This window comes from Phasianus colchicus, chromosome 2 (genome assembly GCF_987193195.1).
Source record: "Phasianus colchicus chromosome 2, bPhaCol1.hap1.1, whole genome shotgun sequence".
NCBI lineage: Eukaryota > Metazoa > Chordata > Aves > Galliformes > Phasianidae > Phasianus > Phasianus colchicus.
The window spans coordinates 101,770,161-101,785,043 of NC_143437.1; the positions used below are offsets into that span (position 1 = coordinate 101,770,161).

The following is a 14,883-nucleotide window of genomic DNA, read 5'->3' on the forward strand; positions in this document are numbered from 1 at the left end:
GGGGTAAGGTACCAGGCACGAGTCATAGAATCATAGAATCATGGAATGGCCTGGGTTGAAGAGGACCGCAGTGATCATCTCGTTCCAACCCCCTGCTATGTGCAGGATCACCAACCAGCAGACCAGGCTGCCCAGAGCCACATCCAGCCTGGCCTTGAATGCCTCCAGGGATGGGGCATCCACAAATTCCTTGGGCAACCTGTTCCAGTGTGTCACCACCCTAAGTGAAAAACTTCCTCCTAATATTTCACCTAAACCTCCCCTGTCTCAGTTTAAAACCATTCCCCCTTGTCCTGTCGCTATCAGCCATTCCCCTTCCTGTTTGTACGCTCCCATCACGTACTGTAAGGCCACAATGAGGCCTCCCCAGAAGGAGTCAATTTTTGCACCCTCATGTAATTATTTCCAGTACATTTCTTTATGATGAGAGCAGATGATCTGAACACTTCAAAACATATTCTGTCAATGTTTTTCCCAGTTCCAAGCCACCTGGTCTTCATACACAAGGATTTTACTCAGAGGGTGGTGAGGCACTGGCACAGCTGCCCGGAGAGCTATGGGTGCCCCATCCCTGGAGGTGCCCAAGGCCAGGTTGGATAAGGCCCTGGGCAGCCTGAGCTGGTGGGCAGCAACCAGTCCATGGCAGGGGTTTGGAACTGGGTGGGCTTTAAGGTCTCCTCCAAACTTCACCATTCTGTCATTTCACTTAATAAATGAAACACAGTGTTTTAGAGCTGAGGACAGATTGTGTTAAAGTGAGTTTGATCAAGTACTCATCAGCAAGGCAAATGAGGGGCACTCCCCTGCTGCCTCTTCCAATGTCAGTTGCTTCTTAAGGGATGGCCAGAAATCTCCAATATCTGACTGGCAAACACTGCACTGCAGGATGAGTCAGATGCCTTAGACAACATTCTGCATTTCATTAGCTACTGCAAACTGCTAAGAAACCACAACACAACTGCATGTTCCTGCAATACGTGGAATGGAAAAACCGAGCCCATTTACTATCAGCATAAGCACTTGAAAACAGTCTCCAATTAGATGTCCTCCTGCCTATGCCATCTGAGCATGTGTATTGTTTCATAACTTCTGTGTGATGCTACTGAGCAATGATTGCTCCTGGCAGCTGGCTTGTATTTCTGATATTATCTTGCTTGCAATAAACCCTCTCAGCTGTTTCAGAAATCTCTGTTTGAATATGGATCCTGGTCACTTCTAAATGCTCTCAAGATTTTTATTTTGTAGAGGTGCCAGGAAAGAAAATGTTTACCTGTAAGCAATGAATCTCAGCAACGCACTGAGGTTGGGAGTCTGAGTGTGAGCTGTGACATGGAGCAACATGGGTCTGGCCATTAACTTGACCAAGTACAGGGCTGGGGGGTTGGGGAGTGGGTACACGTTCAAACACATTGTCTGTAAAACCAATACATACATGATTTGAACTGCAGAAAAGAGATGATCCCTGTGGCTCATGTATGCAATGTCTCCTGTGTGGCAAAAAACTGATGTTTAGCTTGGAGTCCAACTCCAAATTCTACACCGTAAACACTGGGAAAGCACTCACCCTCCTGGAGGGACAGCCCTGTCTGGCCTGCAGGCACTATAGTTCAGAGCAGCAAACATTGAATGGAGAGCAAGAGGAAGCACTGATTGTTCTGGAATGGCTCTGGATAAAAATACTTCAGTGTGTCCAGTTTCTACCACAGACTTCTTGTGAGTTTAGATATCTAAATGGCAGGTGAAATTTGGGCTTAGGCAAGTATTTTTGTAAATTGTATTTTTGTAAATGTAATGAGAGTGATAAATGGGTGGTACAGTTATTAAAGGTGAGTGTGATAAAGTTATTAAAGACTCAAATTACATTTTACAACAAATGTCTTTATTTTTGTTACTGGATTTGTGTACTTATCATAAAAGGTATCGATCTAGCAAAACACGAGCATGAGTCCAAGTCATTGCAGCTAGCAGGTTTACTCACGTGGTGACAAAGCACAAAAGTGTGAACGACACAGATCAGATGCTACTGCAATACGGTCAATGCATTTGTGCTAGGATTCCCAGTAATTCTAAAATAGTCTAAGACAGGCAGATTACACCGGGTTTTTATGGTAAGTTGGCGCATTTGGACCACAAGCACTTCTGATACTCTTTGCCTCGGGGCATGGCAAACACCACTGGACTCACATCGTGTGAGATCTACTGCTCTTAGGAAACACAGCTGTGACAATCAGATCCATGCTTTTTGGTTTTTTTTTTTTTGCAATGAACAGAGTAGCAAATTTTCTTCGCCTTACGGTAACAGCTTCAAGGAGGAAGGACGCAATTGGATCGCTATGGTTTCAATCATCTTAGAGGAAATTAGTTTAAGAAAATTGTAAGGCATTATCCTGTGGTAGATCTGGTCACCGCTGACCAGGTCTCATCTCAGTTTAGGTCTTAATGCAGTCAGTAGGATTTATAACAGATTAGCATTTGTATAAAAGGAACACACAAGTACAAGTATTGCTAAATTAATTGCTCATACAAAGTATACGAATAATGCACTGTAAACAACTGCCTCTGATAGGTACTTCAGTTCCTAGGCTGTAATAGCTGCTTGTCGTCTTTGGTTAATGCAAGATTTTTTCTGTCCTCAGAAGATCCACTACAACAGCTGCACTTTTACAGACTGATTGATTCCTTGCTCAATTCCCGACTGCAAAAAACAAATGTTTTCTCCAACAGTATCAATGTGTAAACCAAAATGACCAAACTGACTGTATTCTTTATGTTGCTAACCTACACACGTGCATTACGTGTGTGTATAAACATGTATACACAGATGTATACATACACACATAGATGCAGACACGCATCCTCACTCTGCTACAGGGGACATCCAGGCCAGCCAATGCACTTTGCATCTGTCATTAAGAAGGATGCCCAACAGGACTGCGTGCCAACATCTGGGGGCTGCTAGAACAGACTCACAGACACACAAACACACACAACTGTGGATTTCCAAAGTGAGCACAGGAATTGTTTCAATCATCACTGATTACGGCCCTGTGGAAAGAAGGAACGTCCCACGGCTCCCTGCTAACCCGAATCAGTTGCACAGGCACAGATTCTCCACTTTGGACACATCTGATAGGGGTTTCAGCATTTCTGCCCCAAACACCACTGTCTGTTCTGTTATGTGGCAGTGTAATCTGAAAAGCCACTGGCTAGTCTCCAAAGGCAAACTGCAAAAAAGGGCACTTAAATCCACTGGCTGTCAGCAGGTTTGAGAATTGGTCCACAATATCCAGAAACTGAATTCTACAAATTGCTCTAAATGACAGTAAAAGAGTTAAGTGGGATCCAGAGAGAAGTGGATGGTGTGTATACAATTGTGTAAGATAACCAAGGAGTTAATCGTTCAGTCCTACAGCATCAGACAATGCTCTCTAGCACCATTCTCAGTAGTACTGCATTAATACTGCTAATTGCATGTGCAAGGTAGATAATTAATGCATCATCTAAATTCATTTGGTTGCTAGGGCAGGACTTCCTGTGACTATGTTCTATGGGGTTTCTATTTATTTATCTCTTTATAAATGCCTCTACTCTGAGGGAGACTATTTCACAGGTTCACAGGTAGAAAGCCTTTCCTGATGCACTTGGCTCTGTCCCCCTTACTTACGTTGTTTTCATTTCTAGGTTTAGGCTTTAACCTCTTGTATTATCACAACTTGTATTATCACAGCTCATAGGATGTTTCTGCATTTTTTTTTTTTTCCCTATCTGTAAAGGAGAGGGATGAAGAAATGTGAGGAACAGCATACTTGTCATCAGTGTACTACAGATGGGACCTGGTCCTAAATACTAACACTTCATGCACTTCCATGGGTGCAATGATGGCAGAATAGCCATTTTCTCACTTATCTAATCCGTGGCTTGGCAGAAAAATTCATGCTTCAGTCCTCAGAGCAAAGAACTGAAATTTAGACATGCATCAAAAGTGATTTAATTCTTCAAAGTTGCTGAGCAAACACCGTTCCCACGGGCTTCATTATGAGAAGGATAGCTCAGAGAGCTAGGACACTTACAAGTAGTTACACATGGATTCTGAATCGACTTCAACCTTGTAACACTGGCACTTGTGACAAGGGTCCTTTATTTTCTTTACAATCAGAAAATGAACCAAAGGCTCCAAATATATTCTCCCACTGAGTGGCCACACTTACCTTACGTTATATTTAACACACTGTGGAGGTCTGGCAGCACTCTGAACCCCATCTGAGATTTGGAGCATCTCGTCTTCACCTCATCTTCATATCTCCCTTATAAAAAGCCTGACCTCAGCCTGATCTCTGATGTCCAACAGCCCTATCCCACTTGAAGGAGATAATGCTGGGCCTTGGGCTGTTCTGGCTGTCTGTTACTCTTGCACTCATTACTGTGCCAGGGATACACAGAGATGAAATGGGTGGAGAGGGTCAGACCTTTCAGAGCATACCAGGATCAGTTCCCACAGGGGAATTTTTATCCATATGGAGTAGCCTGATATTTCTTTCAAAACCAGGCCAACCAGGCTGCCCTAAATCCAGCCCTGACATTTCTTCTGCAAGCAGCTGAGGTGGCAGTAACTCAGCTACTCTTTTAGTCAGTGAATCTAGTATCAGTGTTGTCTAGAGTGCTAGAAGACAATAAATATTCCATACTTTTCCAAGTCCTTCAGAGTGCTGAAGACACAGGATCGAAGTACATCACCATTAAATTGATAAAACTATATTTTGGACCAGCCAGTCTCTCTTTAACTTTCTTTAAAACTTCTCAGTAGAAAACAAGCCATAATCTGTAATAAACAGAAAAAAAAAAAAAAAAAAAAAAAAAAAAAAAAAAAGATAGGACAGACTCTCTCACAAAAAATTACACGTTCACAAAATAATTACATCGTTTTCTTGTTAATTACTGAATCGGTGTTTATAATTTGGTCAGATCATCCCGTAACCAGTCTGTAATCATGGCAGCCATCTCCTTGCTGGCATCCAGCACGAACGCATGGCGGAGCCCTTTCTCACAAAGTCGAATGTCCCCATCTGGAAAATCCATTTTGATCTCATCATAGTAGTTCTGTGGACACCAGCTGTCTCCAGTTCCATAGTAAAAAATCAGCTAGAAATCAAAGGATACCAAACCATTAATTAATGAAGCAACAAATACCCAAGCAAAGAGCAGTGAATTATTTGGAAAGAAGTGACACAACCCAACGCATACTGTGAGAAATAGCAGATGGGTAACACTTACTTATTTCCAAGTCTACAATTACAGGTCGAGTCAGTTAAATGGACTTCCAGAAACAGAGGTCTGCTAACAAAGGTCCAGCTGTTATGAGAAATTTGCTACCATGGACTAAGTATCTTGTTGTTCATCACCTTCACCTCTCCACAGATATGCTATTGTATTTTCACTAGCTATTTGTTATTTTTTTTCTATAATAGCCTTCTAACTTCTAAGTTATATAACAAAATTGAGGCCATATCCCAGCTGAGTGGACTCACCACCATGTTTCTTTCTTTCTTTCTGAGTATGAACAAAGTGAAAGCAAGAGGTTCCTCCACATGTAGCTTGTTCTTACTGGCATATCAGATGAGGTCTCAAAACATCTGCCTGGTTAGGGAATTAGGTGATGGAACATGTTTTCTTAGTGTCAGTGTTAGACAAAACCTAGAGGTGAATCACTCAGCCACGTCAGAATAATGGCAACTATCACAGTCATAGAAGGGTCTGGCTTGGAAAGGACCTCTAAAGATCATCTGGATCATTCTCAGAAGCAAGACTTTTTTTTGCGTGGAGCATTTTCTCTTTCTAAAATACTGCACTGTGTAAAGCACAGACAGGTTCCTTCAGATTGATGAGCCATTTTCTTTCACGAAAGAATGTGGAACTATAATTCTATCAAATACCACTTTGTTTTGAACTTACTCCAATAAATTTGGTTAACAGCAAGTCATCGTTTTCCCCCTCAACTTTGTATGCTATCGCTATATTTTTGATTTCCATAAAGTAAATCAAGGGAGAGTGGTTGTCCTGGGGTGAGTAAAATCCTACTCATTCAAACCTATACAAGAACAAGATTAATGATGAGGATTCTTTATACTAAAATGCTTGACTGCAGGTACCAGAAGGATGTTAATTGCTCAACCCATCACACACACAGCTTGGTCCAGTTCCATTACACTAATTTGTTTCATATTTCATTTCAGTACTTCAATGAATAATTGAAGTGAAACTAACATAAATTAAAGGACAAGACATTTTCCTTTAATCACAGAAATCTTCAGTTCCATCATTTTTGTAGCCACGTGAAATAAAAGTAAACGCACCCTACTGGTCCACTGGGGTAGAGGTGGGCTAAGAGCCCAGACTGCATTTCACAAAATGTTACAAGCTTTTGTCTTGCTTTTCTCTTACTGAAGCCTACCCAAATCTTAGACATTACTATTGGCTGTATCCAAAATACAATATCTCGGTTACAGAGACACTAACCCAAGTTATACTTCCAAGTATACGTACATAAAACATAAACCATCCCATGTCAGCAAACATCACTGGTTTTGTCACTAAGTAATTGCTAAAAACAAGGTATGTCATTTGTTTTAGCAGAAATTTCCTTTGATCTTGCCTTCACTGGTGACTATTCATAAATCACAGGGTGTCACATTGGCAAAAATTCTTCAAAAAAGCCAATGTGAAATGGCCAGCTGCATTCATATTTTCTGAAAGCCAAACATCTGACCAAGTTATGTTCAACCCTGGACTCCGTTACCAGCAGATACAGAATTAAAGAATATGAAACTGACAAGAAAAGCAATGGAGCAACTCCAGTTTAATGGAGTTCTCCTTGAAATCATCAGGCATTTTGATGGAGTACTCCTAGAATCTCATCACATGATTATTTAGAAAAAAAGATGAAAAGTCGTTTACACTTACATAGGTGGATAAAGTACTTGGCTTAGTCTATGTGAACAGAGAAATGGGCTATTCTCCAGATAGGGTTGTAACCTTGAGAACTCACAGATTTGGAAATGCTTAAACAAAAGATTTATGTGCATTCTTAGCTTGCCTCTAGTATATTTGCATTATGGTTTAATCTTTCATTGTATGATCCAAAGGATCCTTGACTCATTCGATCCACTGACAGGATGACATTCAGCTGATGAGCTGCTATTTGATAGTATTTTTCTTTTTAAATTCTGTGTGTGGTCTCAGTATTTATTTACTGCATATTTCATGGTTTACAGGCAGAATTCATTTTCTTATTCCTCCAGCATGCAGCATTACGGTATTTGCATGCTTACATTTGTTAATTTACTTCTGCAACGCGTTAGTGACCATTTTTATCTCCGTTCCACTGATGAAGACCACAGAGATTAATGTCAGATTACATATATTCATTTGGATGTGTAGTCTGTAGCATCTAGGAGCTCACTTTCCGGTGTGCGTAACGTTATTCTTTCAGGAGAAACTAAGTCAAAGGATGCTCTTCAGGATCCAGTTTGAGCTCCATTCACTAATGAGCATTCAATCCATGGGAACAGGCAACTGTTGGTTAAAATAATAATCCTCTGAAATGCCTATATCAGGATCTCACGACCTACTATTTTGCTCTACAAATTCTCCTCTATTGTGCTGCTCCTGATTTTAAGGCAAGCATAGCCCAAGGTACCTGCTGTGAACAGGAGTGGTAAGACTTCAGAAACTGAGATTCCACTCAGCAAAAATGGCCAGTATATTTACCAGCAACAGGCCTTGTCCAGTCTTTTGTCCAGTCTTCCCAAGTGTGACTTCTGTCTTTCCCATCCAACCTTTCTGGTCTCACTCTACTCATTGCTGTCTCATTGTTTTAGCCTCCTTACTGTATTGTTTCCAATTTCTACTACTTCTGCTTCTTATTCTAGTCTCAGTTTCTCACCCTGCAAGTTCGAACTATAGTCTTATCATCTCTTCATCCCATTCTGAGTCGCAATTCCAACACTTCTTCTTTCCCATGGAATTCTCCACTTTTTAAAAGCATCTAGAACCTCTGCTCCCTTATTTTTTGTGCAGACACATGCGTGTGTTTTGTGTGCCTATGTGAGTATGTCTGCAAATCGACAACTTAAACATAAATGTTTCTTGATTAGAAGCCGCCAACAGCATTCAGAATTGTTTTCAAAATGCTTTCCTATTAATAGATTATTCTATAAAGTCTAACAGTAGGATTGTAATTAAAGTGGAAATAGGCAGTAAAGAGCCTATGAAAACTGAGAGTACTTCATTGTCATTTCTGGCACTGTTGGGTTTCCCTCTGAATGACAAAATCTCTCTGTTCTTTGCCTACACCACACACAGCCACAGGATCGATGTTAGGATGCTACCTGTTTTCCTAATATATTATGGGATATTCGTTTTAGACATATTTATACCAAAGTATTCAGAACTCAAATGTTCTCATCTTCATTTTAACATCAGTAGCTTTGTTACCGCAGCACATAGGCAGACATAATTAATGAGCCATGTGTAACCAGAGGCACATGGAATCTTCATTAACGATAGGAAACACTGGCGTGCAGTATATGATTTGCATGGATCTGTAAAGTACATATTTTCCTGTGGACTGTGCATGGCTGTAAAGACATCCTGAGTCAGCACAACCACTGAACCAGCAATGAAATATTGTTGCCAACCTAAGCATTCAGAAATGGTGAGTCAGGTCCCCAAAATAATGCAACTAGCTTAAAAATAATCAGATTTACAAAACAATAAATAGAAAGTTCTATTTTTCAATATTTGTGTTTTTTAACTTTTCGGCCATCAGATCTGACAATGGGGGCAGAGTAAAGGGGATGTGCATTATCTTCACCATTTCAATGATGTATTTTAGATACGTAGGCAATTTCAAACAGTTTAAAGTAACAGCAGAGTTCTTGTAAGCTGTTTTAATTCAATTGTTCAGAACTATTTTCAGACTTTGCTTCTGTAAAATAAAACACAAGCCAGAATATGGCTCTGTCAGTTGTGTACCATGTAATATGGTATGTGTATTCAGACACTGCACAATGACGGCAGCTGCTAAGTAAACATCAGAAGAATCTGAGATTCGTATCAACAGGATGTTTACATTTTAAAGAGTTTCTAAGAAAATAATAAAGATTTCCTGCAGTTGACTCCATTGGCACTTGTTTTAGTATGTATGACAGTTCACAGAAGTATAAATTACAGAGAAAATTTTTATGCCTCTTCTGTGGCCATTATAGGTCAATGCTGAAAAAGACATCCAAAAAGTTAAAAAATATTAATTGAGTTTCCTCTGTCTCTCTGGAATTTGGTACACATTGTTGTACATTAACATTATAACAGCATTAGGATCTTATTACTTCAGCGGGCACCACTTCAGCTGATGGCAAAGAACAAAGGACTGATCTCCGTGAATATGAACTGATGGCACATGTGCAATGGCAAACAAGACTGGACCAGTGTCCTTGCTGAAATCCTTGTGTCAGAGGCAGTAATTTCTATCAGTGTCACTCTCACATACATTCTCAATGAGGCAGTGACTTCTCCCTGGTGACATCTCTCTGAAGTAATAGTTTCATTTGCTCTTGGATTAAAACTAGTTTAAAAGGCGTTAGTTCTGAATTAATTGTAGATTCAATCAAGATTTTAAAAAAATGACGTAGCTTCTCCAGACTTATGACAGTGCCTCCATCTTATCCTGCCAAAAGAATAGTGTAAGTGACACTGGGACATACTGTTTTGGACATGTTGGGGTTTTTGGTTTTCTTTTGTTTCTGGACTTGCTTCAGTTGTGCTTTGGTTTTATTGATCAGTTTCTGGGAAGAATTCAAAGAGTTGGCATTGCCCTACGAAGACCTAAATGCCTTGGGATCTTGTTCTCCATCCCTCTCTCCTCATGATCCTGCCATGGTTGAGATCAGTTGGTTTGACAGCAAGGTCTTTGGAACTTGCTTCCTGGCTTGTTTAACCAGAACTGGAATTTATCAACTTTCTAAGCACTGTGTGAAGCCAAACTTCTGGTGGACCACTTTGAGAAGAGGAAGCTGACAATCTGGGGTACAGAATGCAATTTTTACGTACTAACCTGTAGGGTCTGTAGCAAAGGTGTAATGGAGTTTCCAGCATTGGTGCTGATTTTATTTAACATAAGGAATATGCCCAGTTTTACTAGTAGTAAACATAAGTAATAAACAAAACCAGCTTCCTCACTGCGAAAGTAGTGGATAAACATTTTGCTTTCACTGAAATTAAGATGCAAGGCGTTAGACACAGACAGGGGGAGCAGCTACTTTGCACACGACTACATGTTAATCATCTCCTCTGTGTCATGTACCGTGTTATACCACATGGACAGAGCATAGCCTCCCTCCTCTTATGCTTTTGTCAGTGCCAACTGGAAATTCAGTAAACTGAGGAAGTGGATAGGGTTCCTCTGTTAGCAATGTTACTGCCAGCTCTGCATGTGAGCCGAAGAGATCAAGCAAGCCAATTTTATTTCCACTTTTTTACAGACAACGGGAGGTCAAACTCAATACAATGTAAAACTGTACTTTTAAGAAAGATGCACCAGGCTTACCAACAAACCAGGGTGATTAACTTATTTATACTGTGTTACTTTTAAAGACTTAGAAACCTTTCAAAGGTATATATTTAGATGCTCTGTCAACATGAATATTTCAGAATCAAGGCTATGTAGGTATGAAAATAAAAACAAACATACCTGAAACCAATATTTGAGCAATACTACTGCTGGGCCAGATTCTTCCAACTGTATTTACTGTAATAAAGCCTGACACTACCTACATTCTGGGAACTTTATCTCAAGTGACTCAGTCATATCTCTCTTGCAACAACAAGGATCAGCAATGGGCCATAAATGACAACTTTGTTCACTTCTGTGAAATGAACTTTGTGACACAGTGAGGGATGGTAAGTATCTCCTTGGTGTTAAAGGTTGCCCAGAGAGACTCAAGGTCAGGTTGGACGGGGCTCTGAGCACCTTGATGTAGCTGTAGGTGTCCCTGTTCACTGCAGGGGAGTTGGACCAAATGGCCTTTAAAAGCCCCTTCCAACTCAGGCGATTCTATGATTCAATGATAGTACCAGTCAGATGGTAACTTCTTTTTAGGTACTCTTCAGAAGGCTGTGGAAATATTGCTGTCTTTGATAGTTTTGTGGAGCACACGCTTTATGCCCATCCCATCACACTACAAAATCCTGGAAGTCCATGTCACTGCCTTTTTATTGGAATACCACACAGCAAGAATGATGCTAAGAGTTCAACTACACGAAAAATATCACAGAAAAGTACACTGTGGCCCACTAAGCTTCTTGAGATCCTTTTCCATTGACGAGAGAAAGTGTTGATCCCTGATCAGGCATTCTGGGTGCTTCAAAGAGAAGGTTGTTTTTGTGGCTAAATGACACAGGCACCAAAATCCCCGAGCACTTGTGTAACTTCCTCAGCTTCAACTCTGCACCTCCAGGGAGTGCGGGCCAAAGAGGATGTGAGTCCAGCCAAAAAAAGAGGTGTTCTTGGCTCAGGAGAGCACTTTGCACCTATTCAAAAAAAGCGTCTGGAAGGTTTTTCACAAATGTAGGCAAGCAACTCACTGAAGCTGTGGGCAGGCAAAATATTTGTAGTATTCTTTTAACCACTTATCTTCAGATCGTGCTTCTCTCACTGGGAATAATTACTAAACTCCCATGGATGCCTACTGAAACCTGAACAAAAACACTGGGCAACATCAAACCAAATGCTTCAGGAGTCAAAATAGTTCTTGGTTGCTCAGGTTTTTAAATTTTACTTAATAAATAGTTTTCCAAAAGAAAAATGCAACACTTCACATTTCTGTGGAAAGAAAATATCTCATTTTTTGCTATTTTTACTTCAAATATCTGTGTATCAGTGTCAGCTTAGTTCATACAACATTTTTTCTATGGTATGGTTGATAAGATATAAGCTTGCATTACTTTAAATTCTAAATTCTCCATAGAAATACGCAGGAAATGGTAAATATGCACTTCATTCCTTTATTTTTTCAAATGATAATTTCTTCCCCACCTAAACATCTACAAACTAAGTTATAAGCCACCCACAGCACACACTTCCTCAATGTGAGAGAAAATATTAATGTGTCCCTACATGTCCAGTATATATTTTTCCCATGATTAAAAATCATTCTTCTCAGACAACACATTTTTTCATCTTTGTAACACAGCTTCAGATGTTTCTTGTCTTTTTCCTTATACAATCAATGTATCTGCTGCACAAAATCATCGTCAAGACTAATCTAAGAAGCAGGCAGACGTTTTTTTCATTTAATATGCTAATCAAAATAATAATCATTTCCAATTGCTGGAGTAGATGACTTATGGTCCTAAGAAATTATGATCCACTACAGGAAGGTCACTGCCTAACAGATCCATGACTTGAAGTCTGTTGGAGCTTCTGCATTGATATAGATGAGCTTTGGAATGGATCCTACACTTCAAAGTAGGACTAATGTGTATTCTACACAGTGTAATGAATTTAAAAAAAAATCACAATAAATAATCACAATAAAAGGTGTTTAAATAAAAGGTGTTTTTAAAAAATCACAACAAAAGGTGATTTTCTTTTACAAAACATTCTTTGTAAACATTCCAGTTCTACCCCTTAATGCAATTCCTTTTTGATTACAACAGGATTACCAGTTTACCTGCCACAAAGAAAGGCAATAAAGTTGAGGCTTAAAATAAAACAATCAACATGGCATAATGCAAAGTTAAAAAGTAGAGAGCTCTTCTATAAATATATAATTGTCTTATCTCAAGCATGCCAGTGAATGTCCAATATAACCATTTTCTCTTTTAAAATTGTTATTCTATATGTAAGACCTCAGTGATGCTCAATGCTGATCCATTTCTTTAGAAATGCTGAATTATACGCACTTCCTTTTGTGCAAGAAGTACAATAAGCTTCCTCTAGTAGTATCTTTTCCTCCAGTTTCTGTTAGGAAAGAGAGCTGGTGAAAGAAAGAAGCTCTGCTGGCTTAGACATAATCACCCAATTAGTTCTCATAGCTTAGCAAATCTTACATTAGCATCTCCTGCACTATTTGTTTGGATTTTGTGATTGCTCACAACTCTCTGTGCTGGTGCAGTAAGAAGCCTACCCTCATGTACTGCTTGATCCAGATGTAACTTTAGAGCCTGTATTTTAAATGCTCTATCATATATTATTTTGTCAGAAGATAAGTCTCAACCCTCTTCATACAATTCCATTGCTATTTAATGTGCATACCATCTCTTTTTAGATTATAAGTGAAATACCTCAATTAACTTTCCCAAAAATATGCCAACTCCTATTCTTTCAACACAAATCTGAGCAATTAGCATTGTTAGAATCTGGGATCTGAAGGTAATATTTCTCCCGGCTCCTAACTAGCAATAATTATAGTCAAATATGGACACATGGAAAGACTGGAATAATTTAGTGTCTCTTCTTCTTTCTTCTTCAGATCACAGAATGCAAATATGATCCAGAAATAACTTTTCGATTCCACAGCAGCTGGCAAAGTCAGGTGTTAAGATTGGCTTTTAGAGCATGATCACAGTGACCACTAAACAGTATAATTTTTTTGAAGTGACAGCTTGCCAGTTCTATAGCAACTTGGACTACAGTTCCTGTTTTTATAAACTTCCAACCTTCATAAGTTAAGCGCATTTTTATTGTCAATGCACTTCAAATTTAACATAATGCCAACTCAAAAAATTTTCCTTAATTCTTACATTCCCCGAAATTGCTAGAAGAATGAAAAAAGAGAAGTATTTAGCTTCCCTTTTAGACCTGCTTTCTCTTTGGTTTGCCTGCTGTTTGCAAGTTCGCTTCAGCGTTCTGTTTACATGAATATGTTTGCCACTTTTCAAGTATGAGGACGCAGAAGAATCAATAAAGGAAAGTTAACACAGGTTTGAAAATGCTGCTGTGTGCCAAGGCTGTGCTTAGACTGACAGAGTCAACAACAGCACAGATGAAGCAGAGACACCTGCAAACTCTTACTGCTGGCTACTGGCCTTCATTCAGCACAAGAAATAAGCATTTTGGTAATCTGCAGCATCTGAGCAGAGCTTCTGAATTCACTGGAGCTACAGCGAATTGTTAGCTCTATCATCCTCATTCAGCCAAGCTTTTATGCCTAACTCTAAGCATGTGCTTGTAATTATAATTTCCACAAGCACTCAAAGTCCTGACCCTGGAAACTCCTCACTTTCATACCCTGACTAATCCTATGCAGTCTTACCCTTGGTTTCAGGGTCCTGAGGGTGCTAGTAGGTCCTCAGCAGCCTCGTCTGGGACTTTCACCCACAATCCCTGCCATGGGTCCAGGCTCTCCATCATTACGCACCTGCGTCACCATCCCTGGGCCTTCAGCCTTTACCTGAGCTCTCAGCCTTTGCCCTGGGCCTTTAACCTTTGTCCATGCTACTAGTTCTGCTAAGAGCTAGCCTCTACCTCTTTCTCCTACTGATACTGGACCTACACTGTATACAGCTTGTTGCCTGGATGGCTCCCATCTCATAGCTCGCCTCCCGTCATAGAAAAGAATCATAGAACTATTTCAGCCAGAAGGGACTCTTAAAAGCCATTGATCAGGGACACCTACAGCTCGATCAGGTTGCTCAGAGCCACATCCAGCCTGACCTAGAGTGTCTCTAGGGACTGGGCTTCCACCACCTCTTTGAGCAATCTGTTCCAGTGTCCTTGGTCAGCTCTCCAGGACAGACTTCAGACCCATGTCGTAGCCCCGTCTCTGTGGCTCTCACCTCTTGCTCCTGATTGGATTCTCTTCCCTATTGTACTGCTTTGCCTGGGAG

General features: G+C 40.1%; 1 protein-coding gene across 2 annotated transcripts in view; it reads right to left on the minus strand.

Moving 5' to 3' along the window:
* Window positions 1–1,878: 1,878 nt before the first annotated feature.
* The window catches only part of LDAH (lipid droplet associated hydrolase), a 109,187-nt gene continuing 96,182 nt past the window's right edge, over window positions 1,879–14,883 (minus strand). For both annotated transcript variants that reach the window (XM_031595902.2, XM_031595903.2), the window contains one exon: window positions 1,879–5,139. In XM_031595902.2, the coding sequence (XP_031451762.1) occupies window positions 4,948–5,139 (192 nt within the window). In that variant the 3' untranslated portion in view covers window positions 1,879–4,947. The remainder of the gene's footprint in view (window positions 5,140–14,883) is intronic.